Here is a 26,700-nt window from a genome sequence, read left to right as displayed (position 1 = left end):
ACTCACGAGACGTGATTAGAACTGTACGCTTATCGAAAGTTTGATTAATACGCGACGTTATTTTTACTTTCTATTTTCTTGTTTATTGATTCAAAATATAATTTATGTACATAAAAAATATTAAACAATTCTTAGATGTTAATTTTATTTAAGAAACCCAAAAATTTCTCTCTGCGAACCTAACTCGTCCTCCTCCTTCAATGCATTCATAATTCCTGCATTCAACTTAATTCCAATGTCTTTTGCGAGCTGAAAGATTAAATCATTCAAGACACTTATAAATGATCGCGCTAAAAACGAATAGACATTGATTTGAAATCTCATACCTCTAATGTTTTAACCAATGTCGAGGGTTGAAGACTGCCATATCCCGTCTTCACCACAGATGTTATACGACCATTGGGCATTACGGCGACAACTATACTTGCTGCACTACACTCTTCCTCCTCTGAAGTTGGATCAACTACACAATTTTCTCCTATCTGTATAAAAGTAAAATTCTGACTAGCTACCAGATTACCCCATATTACAAGAACTTAAAAAAAAAAAAAAATAAAACAAATATACTGCTATGAAATTGAAGCTTGGAAAGAATATTTAAGCTATTTTATGGAATTCGTGAAACTGGTAGAACTCACAAATCACTTTAGGAGTTCTTTAATAAGCAATGCCCTCAACGAATCTATTTGAAAGTCTGAACACTGCGCTTAGTTCCTTGCCCAAAATTCCTGGGGCACATCATACAACAGGAAACTAAAATTTGGTCATGGTAAATCTATTTATATCATACATTGCATATGATTACTTGCAACTTACTTTGCAAAGGGTAACCAGAACAGGAAAACTACCAACATCCAGCTTAACACAATCGAAAGGATCGTCTGATAATTGAATGTCAGCTTTACCACCGTCAAGTGTTGCAGTTGTAACTTTGGGAATTTGTGCACTGTATAATGCAGCCTTAACCGCTAATGCTACAGCATCAAATAAATTGCCATCGCATTGAAGAATCTGTGGAATGTGAGATTATTTTAAAGATTTGTTCATTCAACTGAAAAGCTTGGACTAATGAAGATTAATTTATTTGCCAAGCAATGTAGGAATAAGACAACTTTGGATACTCACTAAAACGTCAACATATAATTTCCAACACTTTTGCTGAGGTAAAATGCACAGTGTTGTTAAATCAAGAACATGAGATGACTGGTAAGCTAACGTTAGAGTATTGCTTATTTCTGTACCTAAATTGTCACCTCCTTTCCCTTCAAATGCCGGTGTAGCATTGGCGGAACTGAAAATTGGAATACAGTTGACATAAGAAATGCGAATCTGGATGATAAAAAACAGTTTATGTCTGATTACGAACCAGTCAACAAAGAATTCCAATTTTCCTTCATTAGGGTTGTCGGGATAGGGTGTGTCAACCTCAGCTTTAACACCGACTAGAATATCAGTATTTGCTAGTCGTAAACGAGCCGAACCACTAGTATGAGGTAAGACTTTTGTTTCCACTTCCATTGGGCGATATTCAGATCTATTTCTGCCATCGGTTCGGTAGTTATCCTAGGAATAATATGCAAGATTTAAGGTTTTCTCACCAAAATTCAAAAGTGTGATCAAAAGTGCCGTGATTCTTTGAATCAAAGTAATGTTCCATCACGTACAAATCGAAAGGGGTGGCATCGTTCGAATAGAGAATGACGATCGAAGCAACAATTAAATTCGAAAGTACTAATAGAAAGAGTCAACTCACATCCACTCCGTGCACTATAAATGTTTTTTCAGCTAAGCTCAACAATGTGTTCGCCATTCTAATTGGGACAGTACTCGAGATGAGACATATGCGGTCGCTGATTAATTCTCTATTAAAAAACCTGCTTCAGTATCTTTCAAAAGAAGCAGCTTTATAACCTAAAAATACGCGAGTACGCCAAAACACGTTGTCAACGGATAATTACTGGTGAGCAGCGGGGAGGGAGGGACGATGTTTGTCAATCAATCGAGATCGTTGATCGATTCTTTTTTCTCAATAATCGTTTATTTTCGCCAGATGTTTTTCAGCTTCGATTAATCGATATTCGATGCTATTTCTCAGACATGTTACAAAGGGTGAAATCACCCGTCTTACCCCCTTTTCTAATGAACTAGTAGTCATCGCAGATAAAAGAAGTTTGTAAACGTCTTGTGTCTGGACATGAATAAGGTTGCTGCGTCAACCAGCATTCTTGCAAAAACAGTCTTGATTCAGATTTTAAACGAATAACACCGCATCTTGCAACAAAACATAATTTTCTCAACATTTTAATTTTCGCCACTTATTTGCCACACAAGCTCAAGTACCCACATTTTATTACGTAATTCCAACGAGAGTTACAATATTAACATTGCCGCCGACGCAAACGCCAGCAAAACGACACCAAGATAACGCAAAAATTCAGTTTCAAGTACGTTACTTCGCAAGTAGTTTTAATCGCTGTAGAGATCACCAGTTGTATAACAGTGTTTACTGGATATGAGTGATCGGAAGAGTGAAATTAATTATTTCATTTGGTTGGTTACATAGCTTTAAGAATCTGCATATTTCTTTAAATGTTGATACATATTTTGAGGAAACGTATTTTTAATCTGCATGGCGATGATGATAACTAAGCAGTATACGAAGATATTAATAGGTAGATGGGATGTAATGGCTAAGGAGTGAATTCGTGTGAAAAATATTACAGATGCATTAAACTGAAACATAACTATTATACATATATTAATTATTAACATAATATACAAAACGGTACACTAATAAAAGTTACACGTTCGTACACAATAAACGTTACACCTGCAGGTTTATATGTATATATGTTATGAAGTCAAGTGTCTTAGTCCGAAATAGCGCAAATAAATATGTACAAATAAAAAGACGAATATCAATATGTAATACTAAAGCTTAATACAACATTCATAACAATGTACAAAGCCATAATTCAAATTTTCCGAAGCTGTTTCAATTTTCACGTTTTTTTCCAAATGGTTATCATTGTGATTATTTGTTATCAGTATAGTACCATTATTTCGGAATGATAATCATTGCCTTCAAATAGATAAATGCTTAATGTTTTTTCAATGAGATTCGACGAATCAAGTTTTCGAATACGATTTCCTGGGTAACATAATTCTTTGACTATAACAATGCATGATCATAATTGCTTTAATAAAACTAGCAACCAAATCGTCCGAAGGTAAATGTGTATTATTAAAAGAAAGTTTTAATACTGAAATATGTAAGAAGTTCTTGCATTTTTACATCTCAACCACTTCTAAAAATCGGCAAATGATGAAAAATAGCAAAATAACAGTTTGGCATAGCAGGTAATTATTGTGACGAAATGACGAACATATTTACATTACGATGTAGGTATATCTTGAAAATAATACAAGCACTTTACAAGAGCTTAACGCTTCAAGGTGCGAAAAACAGTACAAAATTGTTTTCTAGAACGGAGAGATGAAACAGGAGCAAGACTTATTATAGGTATGTAGCAAGACGTATGACACTAAGTCACTACGGTTCTTAAGAATTAAATATGTAGGTATGGTTCAGTTGAGGTGAAAAATGATTCAACAAATCAGAATATCTACTGATACAGCGTGAATGTTTGATTACGAAAATCTTACCGCGTGTTATCGCAGAGATGTGTAGAACCAAGTTGTTGTCAAATTGAATTGGGATAAACATTGTATTTGAGTGTGAAAATCGAATCTAATTCTAATCTAAATGGCACGGTTTTATTTGTCACACTATATGAGCGACTTTACAATAAATAAAGAAGGAATAGTGTATGAAAAAATAGAACTAGGGTAGCAAAAACTATTAATAATATTAATAATACACATTTTTAAATGTTTCAATTCCATCCTGAAGTACACACAATTCCTCTTTCAATCAAAATCGCTTGTATATGTATTATTATTCGTTAATTGAGCACAATGGTTAAAATTGAAACACAACTTTACTCAACTAGGGATTTGCAAAAATTCACCTCACTTTTCTAAAACTTACATGTATATTTGTGGAAAAATATTTGAATATATCCACTTCTATGATAAAAATACACTATTGCATACTAAGATTATTTGTAAGCCTGTGCAAATATATGTATATTGCATTTCGCATCGTACATTAGTTGCTGATCAATTGGGTACTTGTAAGGTTTCGCATGTAAAATTTCATAAAACTAACGTAAGACTAGATATAAAAGTTCATGTATGAATATTAAAGTCATAAACGACTTGAACGCATATGCTACTTATACTCAGATGAGACATCTCCATACCTTGTTAAAACTACAAGTTACCGCAAGCAAGTATATTATAAAAAATATTTTAGTTATTACATAATAACAATTAGTAAGGTGATAATGTCAAATTCCAAGCATCCCAATGGTCGTAATTGGAATTAAAATATTTGCACAGGAAAACAAAATAATCACAGACTCGGCACACTAATGGTTTATTCAATATGCAATTAGATCTGAATTATTTGTGTTTACTGGCGTGTTGTATTTACCGAAAATAAAGATGTAATATATGCCTGATAACAGAGCTAAGAAAATTGTGTTCCATGGTATAGGTGCACAATATTACTGCGACCATTCGAAAAGCAATAACTTTTGGACTCAAGCCTCTCGATTAATGGTTGAAACCCCGTTTGATAAGCTTACGTTATTGTATAATATTTAAATAATTAATTTTCTGGGTGATAGCATAATCTACGAGTCTTTAATAATTGGCATTTCATGGCCTATGGCCTCATTTCGAAACATTAAGGTCGATATACACGTATTCCGATATATTGTGCAATTAAAAAAAAATCAATTGCATCTGAAGAAGTTTTTTTTTCATCAGTTACCACGGACAATATTATACTTGTCCATTCTTTTTCGTATCCATACTTTTATGCAAAATCAATTTACACCTGTTTTATTTGGATAATCGATCATGCTTTTCATCCAAATAGAATTTTTTTCAAATATCTTTCTGATATGACCACTTCTGCCAGCCTATTGTTAAAGCCTACTGAACGTAGAATGTTAATTTAACCATTGCTGACAGTCGAAGTCCATTATCATTTTTAGATATCTCCTATTAACGAGGATGCAAGTTAAAAATTGTTGTTTTGATTTTAACGAGAACCAAAAGTTAATCAGACAGCGTAGGTTTTACAGAATTAAGACGCGATTTTGTGTTGAGTTCAATACATCTTATTTCATCAACATTGCAATCCAGATACGTTCTAGTTGCTTGTCAAGAAGGGAGCATTATTCATACTCATTGGAAAACTACGCGGAATGGCTCGGTACTGAAGAAATCACTCATGAAATATATTGTTTCAACGTTTGTGAAAGCTTATTTATCTCAAGGGCGAAATTTACGTGTGGTTTGTCTGGGGTCCACCCATTCTCTGTTGCATCAGGTTTAAAAGCAGCTCAGAGTACTGCTGCATCATGTTCACAACTTTGCCTTGATCCTGTCCAGCGACAAGTTCTTGGAACTTGGCTGTTGCTTCATTCGTATGTCCTCCGTCTTCATTGTGGTTCGCAGCACTAGCTGCCACTAGCCTCAGAGTGTGCATAGCCTCGTTAACTGACGATTCTAAACCACGCAGCATCGTATCTCTATCAAGAGCCGTAGCTGATGGGTCGCCCGAGTTATCAAGAGTCAGGCGCTTGTAGAGCTGTACCACATTGTCGGCTGTCCTTGTCAATTCATCTGCTATCGTATTGCACAACTGAGTAGACACTGCGTGTAAAAAACATGTAAAGATTTTTCGTCAGTTCAAAATATTCCTTATTGGACAATTTTGGTGAAGTAAATTTGTGTGTTGAGATCTCGCCATTCAAAAATATTTAGCAAATCCAGTCGGAATTGAGAATCAATCTATGGTACGTTGTCACTGTGCAGTTACAATTCGCATGTAAATTAATTACACATTCTTGGACAACACAACACGTATGACTTTATGTACATATGTATATTAGAATTTCTATGGACTATTTTTTGTATCAAAGGTGGAAGATAAGGTGCAGGCTTGCATGCATGTTAATTATTATTGTCTAAAATCCGTATGAGATCATGCTATTTTCATTAATGATTCCAGACTTTATCTGAATCAAAATTCAAATGTTAATCGTATATTATGGTCAGCGAACATATTTTCTAGATATCTGACTAAATTATTATAAAGTTGAAGACGAAATTGATAGCTAAAAGAAAACAGTGGCCTAATGTAAATTTAAAAAATCACTCAAACGTAAAATTTTACGTATGAATATTTAAAAACCATACAAGTGATTGTAATTACTGTATGATTCCTATTACCGTGATATTGTGAAACACTGAAGCTGTACAAAAAGCTGTGATCAATATTTTAGTTTAGCCAATAAAAATTACCAATGTTTACTAGTCGTGTGCTAACAAGAAGTTCTGATAAAAAAAATAAGCATTTTGGTTATTATAAATTAAAAATGTTCGAGATCTTCACAAGTGTTCTTTTACTTTTTTGCTACTGTATGCAAGAGTGTAAAAATAAGTCCTCAGTAAAAAGAATAAATTTCCATTTGAGTCATATTAGTACATTCAGCGTTTATGTACAGCAATCAGCCCAAACATCTAGGTTCTAGTCTGCTTTCTGATTGACTAGTGCTTGAGAATGAAACTGTCAACCATAGCATGATCACTTACAAATTTATTATTTATTGAATGAAATGCTTATTAATTTCACAGCACGGCATTCTCAATAGGCGGCGTTAGTTTACCTAAACTGTTATCCATGACTACTGTGGGAGTAAAAGGCTCGTATTAAAAATTATGTTAATCAAGGTGCAATTAACACGATGAATCTGTGCCCAGCATATCAATTAAATGTAGTCAAATATATGCTTCATTATTTGGATAATATCAAGTAGCAAATTGAACTGAAGCCTTTTTCATATTACTATTATTCGAATCAAAGAGGATAAATATAACATTTATTATCCAGAGATGCAAAATCCACAAGGAGATATTTAATAGAAATGTTGAAAACCTACATTCGGCACTGGCAATATCGATTGCATGATCAGTGTCTTTGACTGGAAGCTCTTGAGGACTTGGTTCAAGTTGGTTTCGGTTTGCAGTTGCCAACCTGCCTCCCCCTTGTCCAGCTGGTCCATTTGCTCCTCCCCTACCATTGGTCATCGTTGCAGCCGATCCTGATCTTCTGACCATCGCCGTTGGTATGCTTGAGGTGTAAGATATAAATTTCACAGGTAAAATCACATTAATTTCCTACTTGGTATATTATGAATAAATACAACCCAAATGTAATATAAATCGAGTTTAGCTTACCTGGCTGAGGAGTGATCGATACTGATACTTCTAGGCCGCGGAGGTAGAGCTGGTTTTCCTGAATTCCCATTGGAAGACGTGTCCTCTGAACTTGAGTCTTCATGATTTCCTACTTGACTTAGATTCACTGGTCACAAAAAGCAAGCAGAGTTAAAAATTCTCATCATACATTGGCTGAGCTTGTTTCACTGGGTAATTTCCTTTATTCAAGTTTTTACTTACCACTGGAATAAGCTCCCTGCATACCACGCCTCCGTAGCACCGAGGGAAGACCATTTCCCGAAGAGGAAGTGGATTTCATTTGATGATTTGCTTTATTTTGTGAACTAATCGTTGGCCTCATTAAGCCACTTATTCTGCTTCCACTGTTTTGATTGCTCCAACCTCTTCCACCACTAGAAATACCAACGTCTGACTCGGAGTCACTTTGCTAGAAGAGAATGAAATGAAAGTAATACTTTCTATTTCAGTTCAGAATTCTAAAATTCTTATGCAAATTAAGAACTCAAGTATCGATACATTCAGATCCACTAGCGAAATTTTCACTTCTTCAATGACCTCTTGTCGAATATAATAGATCTGAAGAAATTACACCGATCAGTGAAGAAGATAGTTTCATTTACCTGATTCAATACGCCTACGCTGCTGCTGCGTGTCATGTGATTAGCATAGCCTTTCCCCGCGGTATGTCTTGACTGACCTCCATTGCCCCCGCTACCATTCCCCCTAGAAGAGCTAGTTCCGTTTTTGGTGCTAAGCTTTCCTGAAACTATGAGTCATTACTTATAAGAATAATTGCCCAAGAAGTACTGTATATAATACTATTGCTCATCGATGTACAATTTTGAAATAAAATCTACATATTATTTGAGATAACGAACTTAGTGTAAATGCGTGTGCAGTGAATATTACATTTATCACTCATAAAGCACAAGCAATGGCTAGAATAGTTTTTGAAATACAAGAAAAGTTTTTATTGATTTCTCTCTTTGACAAGGGTTGGTATCGTGGGTGACATTTGAATACCTTTTATCGGACCATGCAGTAACCGGTTTGGTGGACTGACGGAGAGGTCGCTAAGTGAGCAGGCACGTCGCATACCACCTCCCTCTTCCTCGCTGTCAATAATTTTTGAGGACAGCCGCCCCCCACTAGTGCCAACTGTTGACACAACACACACACACATGCACTAATCTACCTTCCAGATAATACATACGTCGAAATGTGACAATAATTGATTTCTTCGATCAGCTTTGTGCGATCCCAAGCAAATTTAGAAACGAATCAAGATCGTATATAAAAACATACATAAACAGTTACTTGTACACTTTAGGTTAAAGGACTGTATGAAAGTATAATTTGTATGCTCTTAATGCCTGCTAGTACGTAATGAAAGATTTGAAATCAAAAATATTGAATTTTCAATCAGTTATAAAGAAATCATTAGAACTGATAAAAAGGATGTGGATTAGGATATCAAGCGAGGTAAAACGGAGATTGTGGATAGGGTGCTGCTGAAAGAACATGCCATAAACTGCGCTGCATGCGAAAATAATAAACATTTTTTAAGCTTATAAAATTGTGTAAAATATCCCTGCTTAGCAGAGTTTCAATGCAACATTCAAACTGAAAAGTAATTGCTGTCTCCTTGAGAACCAAACAAGTCAAAATAATTCTTTGTCAAAAGCCGGGATTCTTTAACTACCACTTGACAATTATTATCGCCGTAATACTAAAATAAATAAAGAGATCAACAGCAACATCTATCAATAATAAACTGATTTTTCTTGCACAATACACATAAATGAGAGGCACCTGCCGAGAGTATTACACGGAAAAAATGTCAGAAACCAATGACCACAATTCAATCAACTTTTACTCATTTGAAAAGAAATTGTAGAATGACTGGATTGTAAACAAATATAAAACTTGGTCTCCGACACTTTTTCCAATACTCTGAGGTACCTGTGTAATGCTGCTTTGATGGAAGTATCACTTGGTTGATAGTTGGCAATTTCTTTGTCCACTTTGCATGACTTTGGCAGTGGGATGCGGGAGGCCAGAGCCGTTTTGGGGAGTTCGTACAGCTAGATGCTGACGTCGATGATCCACTTTCAAAAATCGACTTGTCCATTGTAGATACATCAGCGCAGTCGCTATCTTCCCCTGACTGACCGCGAGCTTCACGTTTAAGCATCCAACACTTAGTATCTCGTTCAGCTTCCAGCTTGGCAAAGTTTTCGTTCGAATCTTGGCGGCGTACTTGCTTGAAATCCTTATTTTGGGCAAAGTATGTCTCTCTACGGACTAAATTTTCAAATTCTTTTGAGAGTAACTTGACAGTTCCTTCAATCGCCCTACTTATTCTAATATCCACATTTTTGTCTTCAATTCGGGGGTGTTTGCCTTCAACTTGCTGGTTCAAAATAGTCGGCGCAATTTTTGCAACTTGAGAATTATGGGGCGGATCCAAGTTTGGTTCTAGAGAATCATAGCGTTCGGGTGTGTCTTTAGTCGGAATTTGGTTTTCAAAATGTTTATTCTGTTGGACCTCATTGACTGATTCTTGCCCTAACGAGTCTTCGTAGTTTTGTGATTCACTGTCGGTTGTATGATTCATACTCTCAGGGTTCCTATAACTTTGATTTTCGCAACTGGACTTTGATTCGTAACCGGATTCACTTCCAAAATAAGAATTCCGTTTGACTTGCTTCATAGGTAAACTAAGATACTTGTTCTTTTCCATTTGAATATCGCAAGATTGTGGTAAGAGATGTGAATTCTGAACAAAGTTTTCAAACTTTTTCAAGTTATCTTCGGATCTGTTTTTCTTTTTATTGCTTTCTACGTCACTGACTTCTTTCGATGAACTTTGAACATCTTGCACAGCACAAGACTCTGAAGTCTTTATAAGTTCTATACTATCGCAAGTATCACTACAAGAATAATTTTTCAAGCATTCTGAATACTGGGACTGCGATGTATCCATATTATATTTGTTCCAAGCTGGCCGTGCCCTGTTTCGCATGCTTTGAGTTCTCGCTGAATTTCGTTTGGGTTTTGGTGGTTTGTGAGCAACAAAATCATTCAATACCAACATGGATTTGGGCTCACCTTGTGCTGTTGCAGAATTAATTTTGCCCTTTGAAGTTATATCGCAAGTATCATCTATGTTATCAGATTTACTATTATTGTCATCCAAATTAAAGTTATAATAAATTGAAGTTTTACGATGGGTTTCTTCATTTTCGAGGTAATTATTCACCAATTTTACAGCATTTAATCTCGTGTCTTGTAATGACTTCGATCTAAATACAGCTCGCAGTTGGCTAGGAAGATCAGAGCTTTTCTCAGCATTATTTCGAGCACTGGATTCAGTCGTGTTACTGGAAGGACCATTGTAAGTTTCCGAATTTTGTCTCTTTCGCTTGTAGTGCGAGTCAAAAAGCATTTCTAATGGTGCAGATTTCACCATGGAGTCTGAATCATCAGTTAGAACACTTTCTGTACTTCTGTGATCAGTATTTTCCCTCAGTGGAAACATCTGATAATCAGATTCGTCCGTCAAAATACTCTCCTGACTTCTGCAAGCCTGCATCTTGCGTCGTGAAAGGAAAAAACTGGCACTCGAGTGTCTCTCATGTTCGAAATTATAATCTAAAATTTCGGCGCTGCCTTTAGAGAAGGATTCTACTGATACATCAGATAAAATGCTCTCTTGCGATTGAGTGAGTATCCTTCTACGTAGATTTTCGTAATTTGGATAGTTCTGATTCTCTGAAAGTTCCGGATAGTTGTATAATAAATAATCACTGACACATCTTCGAGGGGGATTTTTGAAATCCCCTTCTAAAGAATCGTCACTGAAACTACCGTTTCCATCGTCATCGTTACCGGGTACTTCAACGGATTTATGTTCGATGTATTCATTCATAGCTGGTAAGCTCTCAAACGATTTAGTTATATTTTCTAGCTCCGTTTCATTGTCATTAAGTCCAATAAAATAGCTACAGGATTTTCGCTTAGCAGCAAATCGGGCGAATCGATTTGCGTTTTTTCTGCAACGTTCCTTAAGAATCTTTAGTTCCTCGCAGACCGGCGATTCTGGCAATGATTGATTGGCCTTGTTCAAAGACAGCTTGTACTTTTCAGTTTTCTTTAAGCTTAATGTCATCGGGCGCTTGGGATTAACTTTAGGTTTTATTTTTTCACTTATACAAGCAGTCGTCTGACTTTTGGGCAATATTTGTTCACGTGGCATTTTAGACTTGGGAAAAACATTTCCCACAAGAGGGATTTTGTTAACTAGTTGATACGAGTTAAATTTGGGTTTTGGGTTTGGTGGAGGTTTGTTAGTATTAGTTAATCTTGCGTTTTGAATTGTCTGTCCGCTTCTATTACCTGTGTTCAGTCTGCTTTGTCGGTGATGCTTCTCTGCAGGAATGTGACTACTGAGATCGGAAATACTCTGACTTGATTTCAAAGATGATCGATATCCAACCTGTGAATCAAACACTTGTATTAAAATATTGCAAAAAAAAAAAAAAAAAATCAACAGTAAATTATTTACGAAATGGCCTGCAATCTTATCCTTCAAGATGATCATGTAAAATTGATTTTAATGGTTGTTATTCGTACGTGATCAGCGTATGCAGAACGTTTAGACCACTCCCGCCACTCTCTGCCTTTCACCCCACTCTTCAGATTAAAGATTCACTTACACTTTGTAATTTTCTCCTAGTTTCTTCTATTCTCCTCTGTAATTCTTCTCGCTTCTTAGTTGCATCTGTATCACCTCTCGTATGTTTTGCTGCATTTATCACAGCCACATTTCTGACCCTGCCTGCCCCACTTTCGCCAGTGGAACTGGTCCTGCAGAATGCAAAATATATCAGTATGATTCGCATCTATATAGTGAAACTGGATGAAGCAAATTGCATTTGTTCATTTAGACATTAGTATGTACATTGTACATACATCGGGAAGTAACAAAATACACGTTACCTTCCATGAAATTTTGAACTTATGCTAGTCGTCTTCAATGTATTTGTTGGTTCTTCAGCACCGCTCAGAGATTCGAACGCGCTCTTCAAATATTTTTCACGATGACTTTGATTGGCCAATTGGTCAAAACTCTCAGAGCTGACTTCTGAAAGCATAGATAGAGGATTGCGCTCGGCACTTGGTGTCGATGCCCCACCTTCTGAGTCTGAGTCATCCTGACTACCAGATGCTGTGAGCTCGTTAGTTCGTGCAGTCTCTCCGTTTCTTGGTTTTTTCAACCGCCTCTGAGATCTTTATAAGTTCAAATATTTAATTAAGTATACCATTGATATGCAACTTGAATTACCAAACAAGTGAAGTAAATAGAATATATATAAGTAAATTACTAACTTTCTGAGTTCTTCAACGTCCATGGCGTTAACAGTGAATTGATTCGAGACAATATCTTCGGTGGGTGGATAATACATGAGCGGATGATGATGGTGAGACTTTTCGGAACCAGTCGTACCATTCTCTCCCTCTGAGTAGTCTTCGACATCTCCATCATGTTCGGTACTCTCATGGTCCTGAATAACACCAAGAAAAAAAAAATAACGGAGTTTCGTTAGGCCATTTTGTCTACCAGTGATTGATTGATTGCAGTTGGACAAGTATAGCTAGATTATCGCTCTATGTCAAGATATAACTAGATTTAATTTTATGGTGAGCAAATTTGTTTTTGAATTGTGTGCTCATTCTAGATAAGTGTAAATGAAACCTCACATTGCATTAGAAATAATATAATGATTAAAAAAAAAATAAAAAATGGTGCAAGGCAAAGCTGTGCTATAAAAAAGTAACCTTCAACAAATGAAAGTAGAAACTGAGGCATAATCTTTTATACACTCGAAGGAACTTGTATTTTATCTTCCTTGAGACAACAGTCTAACGTCGTGTACCTCGAACTTGAAACTTCCAAGGCTGCTGTCGTCCGTGTGATGGCGGCTTCTTGAATGTCGAGTCAACTCCGTCAAATTGCTACCTCTAGTTATGGTCACGTTACCTCCCATCACCTATGCGATTCATTGAAAATAATTGTAGTTGTAAACAAGCAGCTAGTATCAAAACAAATGGACTGCTGATAAACTCAAAGTTGAATGACAACATAACAAAACTGTATCGTAAAATTGTCAAATTTAATATTACGAGTAAGTGTGATATTGTATGGCAAAGCATAAAAGTGCAAAGAACAAACAGGACAACACATACGCAAATTATATCGTGATTGTATAAGCAAATTCAATTATTTCGCATGCGTTCGACTATGAGTGAACTATTGCAGTTATAATGATTTATTGTTATTATGACAAGTTAGTACCTGTTTTGAATCATCAGTCAGTTCTCTGTAACTATCTGGACATGGCTGAAATTCATTTTCTTCGTCGTCCTAAAAATGTTGTTAAAATGATTTTTTTTAAATTTGCATTGCAGTTGCAAAATGTAAAAGAGAGTCTGTATAAATTGGATAACTTTTAGTTGCACAGAATTCTTAAGCAAAACAGGTTTGTTACAGGTTGTGAAGGCATAGCAGTTTCTTGCCGATTATTTATTGTTTTTTAAAAGCTGTAGGTGAAAAAATTTGAACTTCAGCATATAATAGTAATGATTTGTCATTGCCATTCAAAACCTAACTAGTATCACATTATTTTCAGTGTACATGCTTCCTAGGATCGAGAGCAAAGTTGAATAATGAAATACCAACCCTTTTGATGATCATGGTATCTCGCCTATAATCACTGCTACATTTTGTTTCGGTACCACTATCAATGGAGCTGTCTTTAGAGCCACCTCCGCCTCCTCCACCATCGGAGTCTACTCCGCCACCAACGCGAGGAGATGGGAATGGAATGACTGGATCACTATCGTAAACTGACTTGACAGTGATACCATCGCTTTGTTGAACTCTCTGTGCCCATCGCCCTTTCGGCAGATCAACGCCAAGCATTCTGACCCCGCCGCCAAGTGCAGGCGGTTCTTCTGTCGCAGCTGCAGTGGTTATTTGTTTCTTAGCCCATAGAGGTAGCTGTCCAACGCTAAACCGATAGTCGATTCCGGTTCCTTGAGGGGTAGGATTTGCATTTGGGTCAAGAAATTCTGGGGGTGGAGCGCCAAACGTTTCGTTGTCCAGATGAAGAGCAATGCCACCTCCATTGACCAGTTGTGGCCTTCTACAAAAAATGTCAAGATATTATTAATACTCGGTCTGTTTGATTCCCCTGTGAAAGTGTTATATGTCAGCTACTCATCCACTCACTTTCCTGCTCGCATTGCCTGCTGAGCGAGTCGGGCTTGCATGGTGACAACCATGTCGTGGGGGACTTTCCACACGAAAACACAGCCATCTCCACTCGCCGACACCAAGTGTCGACAATCGGGGCTGAACCGCAGACCTGTAACAAGCTCCGAATGGCCCAGCATCGTTGCCATGCATTCTCCACTGTAGTAGTCGTACACACATAGTGTTTTATCCGTGCAGGAAGTAGCGACGTATATCCCTGAGGCATCTAGAAGTAAATTTTTATTAAACAATTAAGGTGTGCAAACAAAAGGTAGTACGAACCTTGACCGAGCCATGTAATTTCGGGAAAAATGGTTTATTAAAGTAAATTCCGTACCCAAGACAACCTTAATGAGAGATCCGTCTTCCCCAGCGGATCCCTTGAACGTTTTACTATGTTTGGCAGTAGCTACATTGTAAACACGAATATTTCTGTCCTGGCAAGCTGTTAAAACGTGCTTTTGACTTGAATCCACTTCCATATCATACAACGTTGTTTTTCCAGCTGCATTATGGCCTCTAGCAAACTGTGGCGTCCCGCCAGGCGTCTGAAACGAGAAAGGTGGGAACACGTGAATAAAAATTAGTTGAATGTGTCGTACGGATGTTTTTTGATAGCTAGGAAAACTATTACAGGTTTTCTCACCCCTTGAAGCTGTCTGAAAATTATGCTCTTGTCTGCACCGCATGAGACCATCTGTATCTGGTTGGTTTGATTCGTTTGATTGAAGAATCGGACGGCCGTTATGGACGAGCTATGATCGTCAAGAGTTTGTACGAAATTGTAACCGTGATCCACGCTGAACACGTGAATCAGTCGGTCTCTAGAGGCACTGGCTAACAGCTTAGGAGTATCTTCTTTAGAAAACTTAGAGTACCTAGAATACTCAAGACAAAGCACCTCCGCGTCGTGTGCTTCGACACGGCATATTTCTTCTAGAGTGGACACTTCGTGAATTCGGATATTACCAGACCTGAAAAAAAAAAAATAGAATGACAACTAACCGGGATAACTAAGAACATTCCATGGCAACTTTGAGATCGCTTAATGAGAAGGTAAATTTTTCAAAAAATTCCGCTTACCTATCACCAGATGCAAGGTGTTTCCCATCAGGACTAATCCGAATTGATCTGACACCATTCCGTCCGTCGTAAGACGCGTCACTTTTTTCTGCAGATCCCGCTGCAGCCAAGTCTAGATCCTTTAAATACGTCAATTCCGGATCGATGTACAACACCTTCAGTAGTTCCTGAGAAGAAAAGATGGCGTATGAATTAGTTGATTCAAAATCTTTGAATTTTCATACTTACTTTCAAAATGTTCCGTTAGTATGGTAACTTTTTCACTTACATTGCTGTAGATATTCCTCCTGTACATGGTGTCATCGGGCAGTAAATCCTTCTCTAGATTCCATACGCGAATAGTGTCGTCACTCGAACAGGTAACAAAGCTCCCAGGTGGCATAGCGGTAACAGAATCCGATCCCGTAGGATACATTTCCACACCCCATATGCACGCTGAATGATAGAGAAACGAGTGAGATTTTCCAACCCTCCTTATGTCTCTCACATCCCAAACGTAAATACTATGATCGTTATAGACGCAAGTCAATTTATGATGGCACTCGTCGAAAGCCAGGGCAATAGTGTCCGGATATTTGGCGCTTGCTGGATGCTGAGACATGTGACTGAAAAAAAGGTGAAGGATCTTTGATTAATGAATACAAAATACGGTTACCGACGTGTTTTTCTCAGAAATTAATTCCTCACCTGATGGTCAACCCTTGGGCAACATCAACTCCGAGGTAATGTGTTCTGGGTAAAGTCGTTACAAATTCCAACGAGACGGGACTGAAACACCTCACTATACCCTCGGCGCAGCCTATGAAAATATATTCGGCACCAACAGCCATGCAATTTGCACTGATTGTCTGTGAAAAATAGACGGTCACGTAAATTCGATTACAGGGTTCACATAGTTTCCTAAGGGTAAACCAATTAATGCATTTATTGAAACGAAGCACAAAACTGCAACGTCTCGGAACTCACCCTTAACTCAACCCATTTATCTAAAAGCCTTCGATTATTAAATTCACAAAGGAGTCCAGTCTTTGTAATGGCGTAAGTCGAGTCAGCCATTTCCCCCCGTCCACAGGCAACGTCGACAAAATCATTGTTCCTTTGCTCACCGAGAATAGCCGACCTACCCATCAAGGGTACGGGCTCTTTGTACTGAAATAAAAAGTGCGAATCTCTTCATCATTCGGTACCCTCTATGAATAATAATTAAGATCTGCAACGACTGCAGGATAGTATGAAAATTCTTACCTTGGCACTGCGCGAGTATTCCAAGTACCAGAACTTGACGTGCCTGTTTCCAACGGTGACAAAGTAGTTGCCATTTTCAGCAAAGGATACAGCCTTCACTTTACTCGAGACTTTATTAGAGGCCACTTTCACGTTGTTCTTCCAATCCCAGACGTTGACGATCATGTCGTGCTGGGAACCGACCGAGACAACGTATTTGTTGCCTGGTGAAAACGCCTGCAAAATCGCAAATTTATCGAATTAGCGATCGCGTAAAAGAACGGAAGACTGATTCGCGATTAGTGATATTTTGATACGGCTATAGGAGTTATTTGAATCTTCGAGTTTGGGGTTCCAATCACAGGGGATAGCGGCAATTTAAGGATGAATCAAGAGTTGGGAATAGAGAAAAAAAATTTCACAGTTTAATCAGTTCGAACATTCTAATTGTAAACCTTTTTCCCAGATAGTTGATATATTAGCTTGTGTCGATCGAATTTGCTCAGATTAATTCCTATTACACAATATAGAAATGCTTTTTCATAATTGGGATTCACTGTCATTGGCGCAAATACCATTCCTCTATAGATTTTTTACGCAGTTTTTTCTCTTTAGCAACTGTTGATTCGGACGGCTGGCCGATTCATCTTTAAGAAGCGGCAACTTCCTTACTTTCTTACTTATTTCAGCTCTTTGAAACAACAAGTGACGGGTCAACAAGCAGTAGCAATTGTGCACTATTAAACGTAACAGTCGCTTTTTTTCAACCAGCACGTCGAGACCCCGAGTGTTTCTAATGGTTTATTTTGTCTTGCTTGAGGTCTCCACGTGACAAAATGCGTATTTACGGTTCCCGTGGGACGTGAAAAAATTCCCAAATGCCGTATACACCATAACGTATACGCGGGGCATACGAAACAGGGAGTAAAAAATTAAAAAAAAAAGAAACAAACGCGAGATCGTGTAGCTACGCGAAACACCGTTATACGCGATCCTATGGGTGGGCATATTAAGCAATTTCCGTACAGGAACGGCCGCAGCGGCGCGCCCATGTGTTGTAGCGCATATTAGGTATAAGGTATATATTGCCCCGCAGCATACAACCTATGTAAAATATGCATTTATAAACAGGTATACAAGTATAATTAACGCATTCGTAACGTGTAAAATTGTCAATACAGCTCGTTGTTGCAGAGTTGTGCGATGAGAAAATAAAAAATTGATAATAAAATGAAGCGACGTGAGAATACTCAATAAAACAAATAAGCAATTACGCATCGAGATGCATCGGCTATTTCTTGCTTGCAGCTGCTTATACATATTTCAAATTGCGTATTCCTCTTCCGCCCGTTGTGTCAGTCAAGTAACTGCAGCTTATATACTTGCCGACGAGCCGTCGATCGGTTATCGCTAATTAGCATGAGACGGACGACACGAAGCTATACCAGTTATACCCGTATACCCGAGATGTTGCATGCATAAGTGCAGCGTACGCATATAAGGCGTAAAAAGAGACTCAAATATAGAGCTCAGGATCGGCCGTTAGATTGCTGCTGCTGCTGCTGCTATGCACGCGGGTCTTTTTCCAATAGGCACACATGGCTAGAGTTATCTCCTACTCGTGCGTTAAAGTCACCGCTCGCTTGTTAGAAGCTGCAAAGTCTACGGAGCTCGATGATTTGCATCACCATTCGATTCAATGCTTGGACAATTTTCAGTAGCCTTTACCGAATACCGAACCACCGAGAAAGAATCTCGAACAATTTATTGCACCGCAAAAAATTGTTCAAGTTGGGTCAAGCGGATCCAGTCGGTTGAAAATTAGTCGCAATATGCCTCTATAAGCTTAAAAGTACCTCTAATCTAGTACATTTCCATTATATGTATAAGAAAATCATACATGAGGTATGGGAATCCAGTTGCTCGACATTCGCGTTAGTTTACTCAAGAATCTCTGTTTGAGATCCGTACCAATCAGTTCCAACAATGTTGAAAACTGACCAGTCGATACAGCGTATCAACTTACCACGCAATTGATGCCGTACTTGTGTCCGGGAAATTCGGCGATCTGAACGGCATTGTGAGGATCGGCGACATCCCAAACACGGACATTCGGCACGTGGCCGCATTCGCCGGTAGCAAGAAGTTTCCCATCCCCGGATAAAGCCAGTGACGTAACGGTCTTTCGGCACGCATTGAGAACATGTGTCTGACTGTTTTTTCGCGGATTGAACAACACCACCGTGCATCTGGAACAATAGAAGAAAATTATATTAGAAGAGATGATATTGTGCTTCGGATTCGTGATTGCTGAAGGGGGTTCCATGTCCCCGATTTAAATATATAATAATACGTCAAATACAAACTGCCTATAACGGTTCTTCGCGACATTTTTACAGACGGTTTTTATTGTGGCAGGCACGAGTCAGATCGAAACGCAGCCAAATCCGAGTCGCCTCGAGCCAAATAACGACACAAAGACACGGTAATTTGGGTTATTTATTGTATCTACTCTGTTTTTACGAGGATGAGGAAGTCGGTAACGCTACCGTCACGATCAATGTTTAGGAAAACTCGTTAATTTGCACTATTGGGAATGTATGAAATTTAGTTAATACATATACAATCACTCGTTAGAATATCTGCATTTACGTCGAGTTTCAATCAAAGCTTCTCCGACGATCGAATCGAGAGTACCTCGCCCTGTAACGGCCAGTTCCGACATTCTGGGTCAGAATAAGCCGGCGTCCGGTAGTCCGGATGGGCATTCCTCAACCCGGCGTGCCGATATCCGTCGAAGAGAATCTGGGAACGGGATCCAAGGACCCGGGGAATGAGCACTGCGGGTTGACGATCCGACGGGACGGATCGACGGGAAGTTCAAGTTCACGAGAAACGAGGATCCAGCTATATCACCTTGATCAGCCGGCGGCATTTCAACAGTAATTTCATTCCTTTCTGCTTGGTTTGGTTCACGCTGCTTTCTCTCAGGCCAACAAGTACCTGGCCTCTTATACCAGTCACGGGACACCGGGCATGATTCTCGATCACAGACAGAGAAGGAGAGAAAGACGGCCCCGGCAGATATCACAAACTTATCGTAGAAAACACCCTGGGCAACATTTTCCTATATAACTAAGAAACTAATTGCCGCTGTAACCCCAAATAGTTTCGATCGATGATTCAAAAGTTACAGCCGAAAACCAAATCAAAAGAAACAAGAAAAAAAACTAATCTATTACAAATCGCAGTTTGTTACTAAGTAACGAAATGTCTATAAATAAGCTACTTTGGTGAAGTCGATAATCGTACGTGAATGTTGGTGGGAAAAATCAAGCTCCGGTAAGTGGATATTTGTCAACGAAAAAATGAAAACCCTCCGAGGTATTCTGACAATTTTAATAAAATTATTCACTATCAATGGATATTTCAAACAGGAAATCGTTTGCCTCTATTCATACTCGATAGCCGAGTCGTTGAACCTAGTTCGATTCAAATCGATCGGCATTCGAAGCTGCTGCATTCCAAACTCAACTCGTACACATGTATGCATACGAATAATCGATCACTGTAATTGTACTTATTGTAAGTGTGACGTATAATTGTATGCTGTACTGCATTCGCGAAAGTCTTTTCATCACACGTGTGTTCAGGTGCACCGTGGGTTTTTATTGGGCTATAAAATTACTACATCGGGATCTATTTCGTCATGGTTATAGTTATAACGAAATCACGGCAGGCTGAACTCGCCAATTCCGCAAACGAGAATCGAGTTTAGCTTCTGGAAGTCGATAGTTCGATGTAAAGTAATCACGCGAAATTTACAGCAAGTATTATACGGACAATACGACGCGATGCGAATCGGTTAGAAATTATTTTCCCTCGAGTTTCAAGCGTGTAGATCGAATAGGTCGGAATAGCTCCATGTTTATACTATATATATATAATACACTTTTACCAGTTACGTGTAATACTGAAGTACCGAAACCTACATTAATAACGAAGATAAAATCAACCGCTTGATAAAAAGATTATTGTTATTGGAACAAATGTTATGGTATTGTATGAACGGTGAATTTAAAGCGCAGATACATGCGCGAATAGCAAATATCGCGCATCACGTCCGTAAGAATCCGCGATGAGATTCAACTTTTACTTCAAACTATATACCGACCCAATTTGTTCGAGCCAATTATATTTAAATTACAATTCTTATTCAAAGAAAAAGCCCAGCGAAATTGCCTGTACGCTTTTACCACAAGACCGCACGCGTAAGTTGAAGTACGTTTAACGCAGATTCGACAGTCGTCTATATGTATACGTATATTACACACTTTCTGTCAACATGTGACGACTTCGTTCCGTCTTCTGTTCATTCTAATTTTATTTCGAACCAACTGTATCCATACCAGAATTCTACCACACTTCAACGGGTTAAGAAAGTTCGAAATTTACCATTCCGATTGAGTTCTTTTGTGTGCCGAATCGGAGTCGATTGGTCGAACGAAAATCATTTTTGCAGCCCGGGGGCAAGTTTACTTTCGATCTGTAACTATACGGCAGATATGTCGCGTAGCAAATATTAACGAACCACTTCGGTGTACTTGAGTTTTAATTAGTAATTATTTATCAACAATGATCGACTCGAGATGATTGATAAACAACGAGACTTTAATTATAGCCATTAGGAAGTTTTCAATAAATCTCTCCAATGGAGGATCAAAATTTATTTTCTAGTCTTAAGGCGTCTGAGAAAGCTTAAACTTTTCAGAAATTGAAAACGACCATTTGGCAAAAGTTGGTTCTAATAATTTAAGCCAGATTCACGCAGCTGAATAAATTCGCCGATCGCAATATAATTCTCATTAAAGAGTGTTCGCTAACGAACGCATTATTACATAACGATTTATAACTCCAACCGAGCGTCCATATAAGCGTGGCACTCCACTTCCGGTTACTTCACTTTCAGCGACCAAAAACAGAAGCCTCAGAGTCTGAAGTGTCCTCCGACAGACGGAGTTCGGTTCAAAGACCTTACGCACGTGAATGACTGGATGTGCGAAAAGAAAGTAAGAAAGAACAAACGATCGGAAACTGTCAAATGATTGAAAATATTGCTAAATACCTTACCGTAAAGGTAATTTCTGTCTATAAACGTAAAATCTAACAGAATAACTGGGCGAAAGAATAAGTCGTTGAAAGGTCGAGAGACTGGGACCATCGCTTCCGGCACAAACTCGGTTCATTGTCAGTCGAAGTATCCGAAAAGGAGTTCAGCTACACGTCGTACCGCCAAAGATGCTGACTTAAGACTTTGCGAATTCTCACACGAGACCGGAGCAAGAGTGAAAGAAGAGAAATAAGGTATCAAGTAAGTCAGTGGTCGCCTATAGTAGTACCAGGTTATTTTCACACCGACCGCCTATAAAGGATCGACATCGTAGCATAGTCCGCAAAATACCTGCAGGGCTCATCTCAATGGACCTGGGAATGTAGGTATTGCATGATACTTTCGATGTGAGAGTGGCCTAAGGCCTCTTTCCACGGTATTCGAGTGCCTCTTCACATCCTCCACAGCAGCGGTGGCGAGACTTTGCGCCGGCATTTGCGAAGGTGAAGAAGAGGAAAAAGAAAAGAGAGAGAATACGGCAGAGGTAGAAAAAAAAATAAATAAAAAAACAGATTTTCGAAGAGAGCTTGTGCAGCCCTACCGACCTGGTGGTGCACTAAAACCAGCGCATGCACAAACTGAGGCTCGAGAAGCTTTCGTGTTCAGAATTGCTGGATATTACAGGTATGTGTACGTACATCTCGACGTGGATTTTCATCTTCTACGGGAGTAACTCGTGTGTATGTGAGTGTAGCTAGCTATCATCCAACCTACAAAGCTCGTAAATATAACCCAGAGACAAGGAGAGAAAATCGAGCATAGAGAGAGAGAGAGAGAGAGAGAAAGAGAGGCAACGTGCACGGCCGCGTATCTATATAGGACGTTCCGGTACCCAGGACCTGAACGTCTACATACCTAGGAAGGCGTAGTCTGTGTTGGTGTCTTTAACAACACGTACACTGTTCGCATCGTGTTTGGTACCTACTAGGGAAAAGCATAGAGCCAGCGGCGAAAGGTTACTGGGTCAACCGCGAATGATAATTGCCAATTCATTGTCAATACACAAGTAAGTACCCTGAAGGAAGCGAAGTTATCGGTGTATCCAAGGAAGTCTTTATTGCTTCTTATAGTGCGGGACGACACGTTCCAAGCCTTTCCTTCTTTCTCGTGCACCTTTTTTTCCCCCCAAGTCCGTGTCGCGATAAGAAAATTTCGTATGCCCCGGATCGGAATTTGGTCAAATGCAGAGATCGATTGAACGTTGAACGGCGGCAGAAAAACCGACGACCCGGTAAACCCCGGGTTAATGTGGCACGCTGCATCGTTGATGGCTGTAATTTGCATCCATGGTACGGAAATTTCTCACGTCTTTGAATGAAATCAGCCGTTAGAAAGTATGTATTCGCGTGCACTTTTACGTAGTTGCGGTATAAGGTAGTTACGGGTAAAGGTGCCAGGAGTGGTGTACGATCGTGTACTGAGTTTTTGATTTACTCTTTCCGAACGAATGCAGTAGTAGTTTTTTTTTTATACAGATGCAATAAATCCTGGATAAAACTTTTTCCTCTTACGGATCAAGATCGGCGGTCGCCGATCGAGCCAAGTTCATTGAAAAAAAAAAGACAGTATCTAATATAGACGAGAGATCGTACAACCGTATGTAATATTTCCATCAGCCTTCAGATACACATGCACATCGACTTGACTCACCGATTGGGAAGCAAGTGCCACATCTAGCCCTGTTATTCCTACAATTTATGTTCATTCATTTATTATCGTATGGGTTGAAAACTTTTGTGCTACACAAAACCGTTCATGGTTTTTTGTCTTCTTCGAGTCATAACTTTGAGTATACGCATGTAACAAAATCTATATTACTCTGTTTTACGTAATTTATTTTTCTGTCTATCCTCAACTTTGAAACGTTCATTTTGTATTTTAGACATGGACGGCTAGTTTTTCAAATATGAACGACCAAACGCAGAATCAATCACTAGCATCGGGGAGCCATTTACTCTTCGAGGAATTAGTTAAGAATCAGTGGAAAACACTGGAATTCGAGCTGTACTTTAATATTGAAAATAACTTGAAAATCAGCAATATACCGAACATTTCAAACGTTAACCACTTGATGATCGGTGGAATTCAAATTACATATGTCCTAATATTGGAAATCGCCAGTTGACCAAGGTCACCTGGTGACCAAGAAAAATACCTTGACGAATGAAACAAATTTTATCACTATTGTTTTATGTATGCGTCATGCCTTGAAAGAGGCCCGCCAAGTTTCACGTACTAATTTAATTTTTATTACTGTAGTTTCATCAATGGATGAGTTAATTTGTTTTTTATTCATACCAAAACATCATTTGTAGTTGGATAAGTTTAGGGTCAGTCGGACCCCAGTGTGGCAGCAGTGTAATTCCAGAGTGATGTGGAAGCTAAGGGTCAAGTTGCAACCATGATTTCATTGTGAATTAACAGACATGTACTTGGCAGTAGTCCGTGATTTGAACCTTTTTTTATACAGAATGACAACACATAACGCAAAATCATAGATGCTTTATGGGGGATATTCTATACACGTGTACTTTCAAATTCCAGTTTTCCAACTTGTCGACGATCAGATGTTCCGTACAAGTTTTTTTTCTTCTTTCCTTTCGAACCAGATACTGGCATTCTTCAACTGGAGAAATTGTCGTCAATCCAAGTCAACTGATAGCATTTCACATAGTTTCCGAAATCCTAAACAACAAACTTACAGGCGAAGATCTTGTCAAACTTTCGTGTGGTAAGAAAATTGTGGCAAATTTGCTCTTCGCACGACGTATGCAAGTGGGAGAAATATTCGCGTGGGTATAATATACATATGTTACAATAGAAGACTATGCGGTACAGACTGCTAATAGCACTGGCACATACCTACTTGACGACTACCCACGCACGGCATTGGAAGTTATGCGTTTGTACACAAGTTATACCGCAGGCAAGGTCTTTGTGCTTTTTTTTCATATCCCGCGGGATAAAAGCGTAGTATCACGTATACCGATAGGCACTCATGCCAAGAATGAAGATTGCATGTATGTAAGGTACGCAGGTACCTACCTATACATATATATATATATATATATATATATCTACTTTTCACCATTCGAGCCGTGAACTTTCATTGTGAGATTATACAGGCGAGCAGGGACTGACAATGCGTGATACAGCATCTATATTACGTTCGATAGATCCTCCATGGAAACGACCTTCGGAAAGCCTTGTGAATCGATACGGATGAGGATATTGATATAGACTCGATGCCGAATGCGTAACGATATTCATACGCAGCCGTATTGTGATAAGTACTTTAGAGACCGGATATAATGGGATGAAGAAAGTTCCCGGCAACCTCCGGCCAAACAATACCTCGTTAATTCAATATCAAACCTCCGTATCGCCAGCAGTTGAATAACTTTCTTCGAATACCAATCCGCTCTGTAAGCCGTATATGCACGCTTTCCACGATCGAGTATGGGAAAGAAAATGATTCGACATTGACAAATGCAGGGAAAGAGCAATTTTTTCTTAAGAATCGGAATTCAGTACTACACTTCCAGCACTGGACGCAGATCTATTAGGCAATAGAATATCATCCGCTAGACGGTGGTGACATTTCCGAAGAGAAAAACAAAATTCAGTGTCTCCTTAATGACTATAATTTAATTGAAAACTCCGAGTACCTAAGTAAAGTTTTTTCTACGCTTCAATAATCCGAGGAAAGCGTGACTTTCTCGATCGATATTTTGCCCCGATATAACTCATCGCATCACAGACGAATGGGCAGAGAGTGGTTCACTTGCAACGATTAATTGCTGACTGTGCTACAATTGTTAATTGTAAAAAATATTCCACTTTTACACTGGCATTGAGAACGAAACTCTTACTTTTACGCTAAATGGTATACGTGAAAAAAAAAAGATTTATGCGAGGTACGAAAAAATTCATCAACGACGATTGTTTGCTGCACCTGCGTTTTATACTGCAATATTTCCATTCTTGCTTGGCGTAAGAAGACCACGTGTATAATCGCAAATTACTATTCCAGCAAACAGAAACACGAAGACTGACTGGCGTGAAGATTGCTTTGCATATCAATTATTACATATTTCGCCGCGACCACCTTCGCACCGTGTCGGAATAACTAGTTATTACATTTTTATGTATACCTACACAATATATATGTACATGTAAATCGTTCATAAGTGCGCACACCTGCTCTAGTCTTAAGACAATAATTTGTTCTTAGCTAACATAGGAGGGGCAGGTTTTTCCCCCGGAGAACCGACATACTTATCTGTGGGTGTCTGTTTTCGAATGGAGGATAATTATTACGAAATCGGTACTCACTCTCGGCCTCGAAGAGCTGGAGAAAATCGAATAAGCGATGTTAAGCGTGCGGTGATGGACAATTTTTCAACAACGACTTTATTATCCGGTCTACACTCGAGTCTGTTTTTTCTAAACTCACCCGCATTACGCATATCACGATCCTATAAATTATTATTAAAACAAAAACAAAGACATAAGAAAAAAGAAA

General features: G+C 38.7%; 2 protein-coding genes across 17 annotated transcripts in view; both read right to left on the bottom strand.

Moving 5' to 3' along the window:
* Positions 1 to 74: 74 nt before the first annotated feature.
* Positions 75 to 2,184, bottom strand: LOC107222318 (exosome complex component RRP42). 4 transcript variants are annotated; one of them, XM_046736746.1, is made up of 6 exons: positions 1,959 to 2,184; positions 1,367 to 1,563; positions 1,126 to 1,291; positions 817 to 1,011; positions 327 to 500; positions 75 to 249 (listed from the first exon to the last, which is right to left on the bottom strand). In XM_046736746.1, exons 2-6 carry the CDS (start codon positions 1,516 to 1,518, stop codon positions 145 to 147), a joined length of 792 nt encoding a protein of 263 aa, XP_046592702.1. In that variant the 5' UTR covers positions 1,519 to 1,563; positions 1,959 to 2,184; the 3' UTR covers positions 75 to 144. The 4 variants fall into 4 exon arrangements, with proteins under 4 accessions (XP_046592702.1, XP_046592700.1, XP_046592701.1 ...); XM_046736744.1 differs by lacking the exon at positions 1,959 to 2,184 and adding an exon at positions 1,754 to 1,952; XM_046736745.1 differs by lacking the exon at positions 1,959 to 2,184 and adding an exon at positions 1,665 to 1,799.
* A 265-nt stretch (positions 2,185 to 2,449) lies between these two features.
* The window catches only part of LOC107222327 (mitogen-activated protein kinase-binding protein 1), an 85,318-nt gene continuing 61,067 nt past the window's right edge, over positions 2,450 to 26,700 (bottom strand). For 7 of the 13 annotated variants that reach the window (XM_046736722.1, XM_046736723.1, XM_046736732.1 and 4 more), the window contains 23 exons: positions 19,032 to 19,254; positions 17,027 to 17,242; positions 16,748 to 16,930; positions 16,469 to 16,629; positions 16,050 to 16,386; positions 15,782 to 15,948; positions 15,345 to 15,672; positions 15,036 to 15,246; positions 14,675 to 14,924; positions 14,123 to 14,588; positions 13,739 to 13,807; positions 13,320 to 13,433; positions 12,772 to 12,947; positions 12,382 to 12,672; positions 12,099 to 12,249; positions 11,779 to 11,878; positions 8,404 to 8,538; positions 8,001 to 8,146; positions 7,600 to 7,807; positions 7,378 to 7,504; positions 7,080 to 7,270; positions 6,807 to 6,827; positions 2,450 to 5,790 (listed from right to left, as the gene is read on the bottom strand). In XM_046736722.1, coding sequence (XP_046592678.1) covers positions 5,420 to 5,790; positions 6,807 to 6,827; positions 7,080 to 7,270; positions 7,378 to 7,504; positions 7,600 to 7,807; positions 8,001 to 8,146; positions 8,404 to 8,538; positions 11,779 to 11,878; positions 12,099 to 12,249; positions 12,382 to 12,672; positions 12,772 to 12,947; positions 13,320 to 13,433; positions 13,739 to 13,807; positions 14,123 to 14,588; positions 14,675 to 14,924; positions 15,036 to 15,246; positions 15,345 to 15,672; positions 15,782 to 15,948; positions 16,050 to 16,386; positions 16,469 to 16,629; positions 16,748 to 16,930; positions 17,027 to 17,242; positions 19,032 to 19,254 — 4,642 coding nt within the window. In that variant the 3' untranslated portion in view covers positions 2,450 to 5,419. Of the gene's footprint in view, positions 5,791 to 6,732; positions 6,828 to 7,079; positions 7,271 to 7,377; positions 7,505 to 7,599; positions 7,808 to 8,000; positions 8,147 to 8,403; positions 8,539 to 11,778; positions 11,879 to 12,098; positions 12,250 to 12,381; positions 12,673 to 12,771; positions 12,948 to 13,319; positions 13,434 to 13,738; positions 13,808 to 14,122; positions 14,589 to 14,674; positions 14,925 to 15,035; positions 15,247 to 15,344; positions 15,673 to 15,781; positions 15,949 to 16,049; positions 16,387 to 16,468; positions 16,630 to 16,747; positions 16,931 to 17,026; positions 17,243 to 19,031; positions 19,255 to 26,700 lie in introns of all 13 variants that reach the window. The other 6 variants (XM_046736734.1, XM_046736727.1, XM_046736731.1 and 3 more) reach the window with 6 other exon arrangements.

This window comes from Neodiprion lecontei, chromosome 4, assembly GCF_021901455.1.
Source record: "Neodiprion lecontei isolate iyNeoLeco1 chromosome 4, iyNeoLeco1.1, whole genome shotgun sequence".
Lineage (NCBI taxonomy): Eukaryota > Metazoa > Arthropoda > Insecta > Hymenoptera > Diprionidae > Neodiprion > Neodiprion lecontei.
This window is presented reverse-complemented; position numbering and strand designations above follow the sequence as displayed.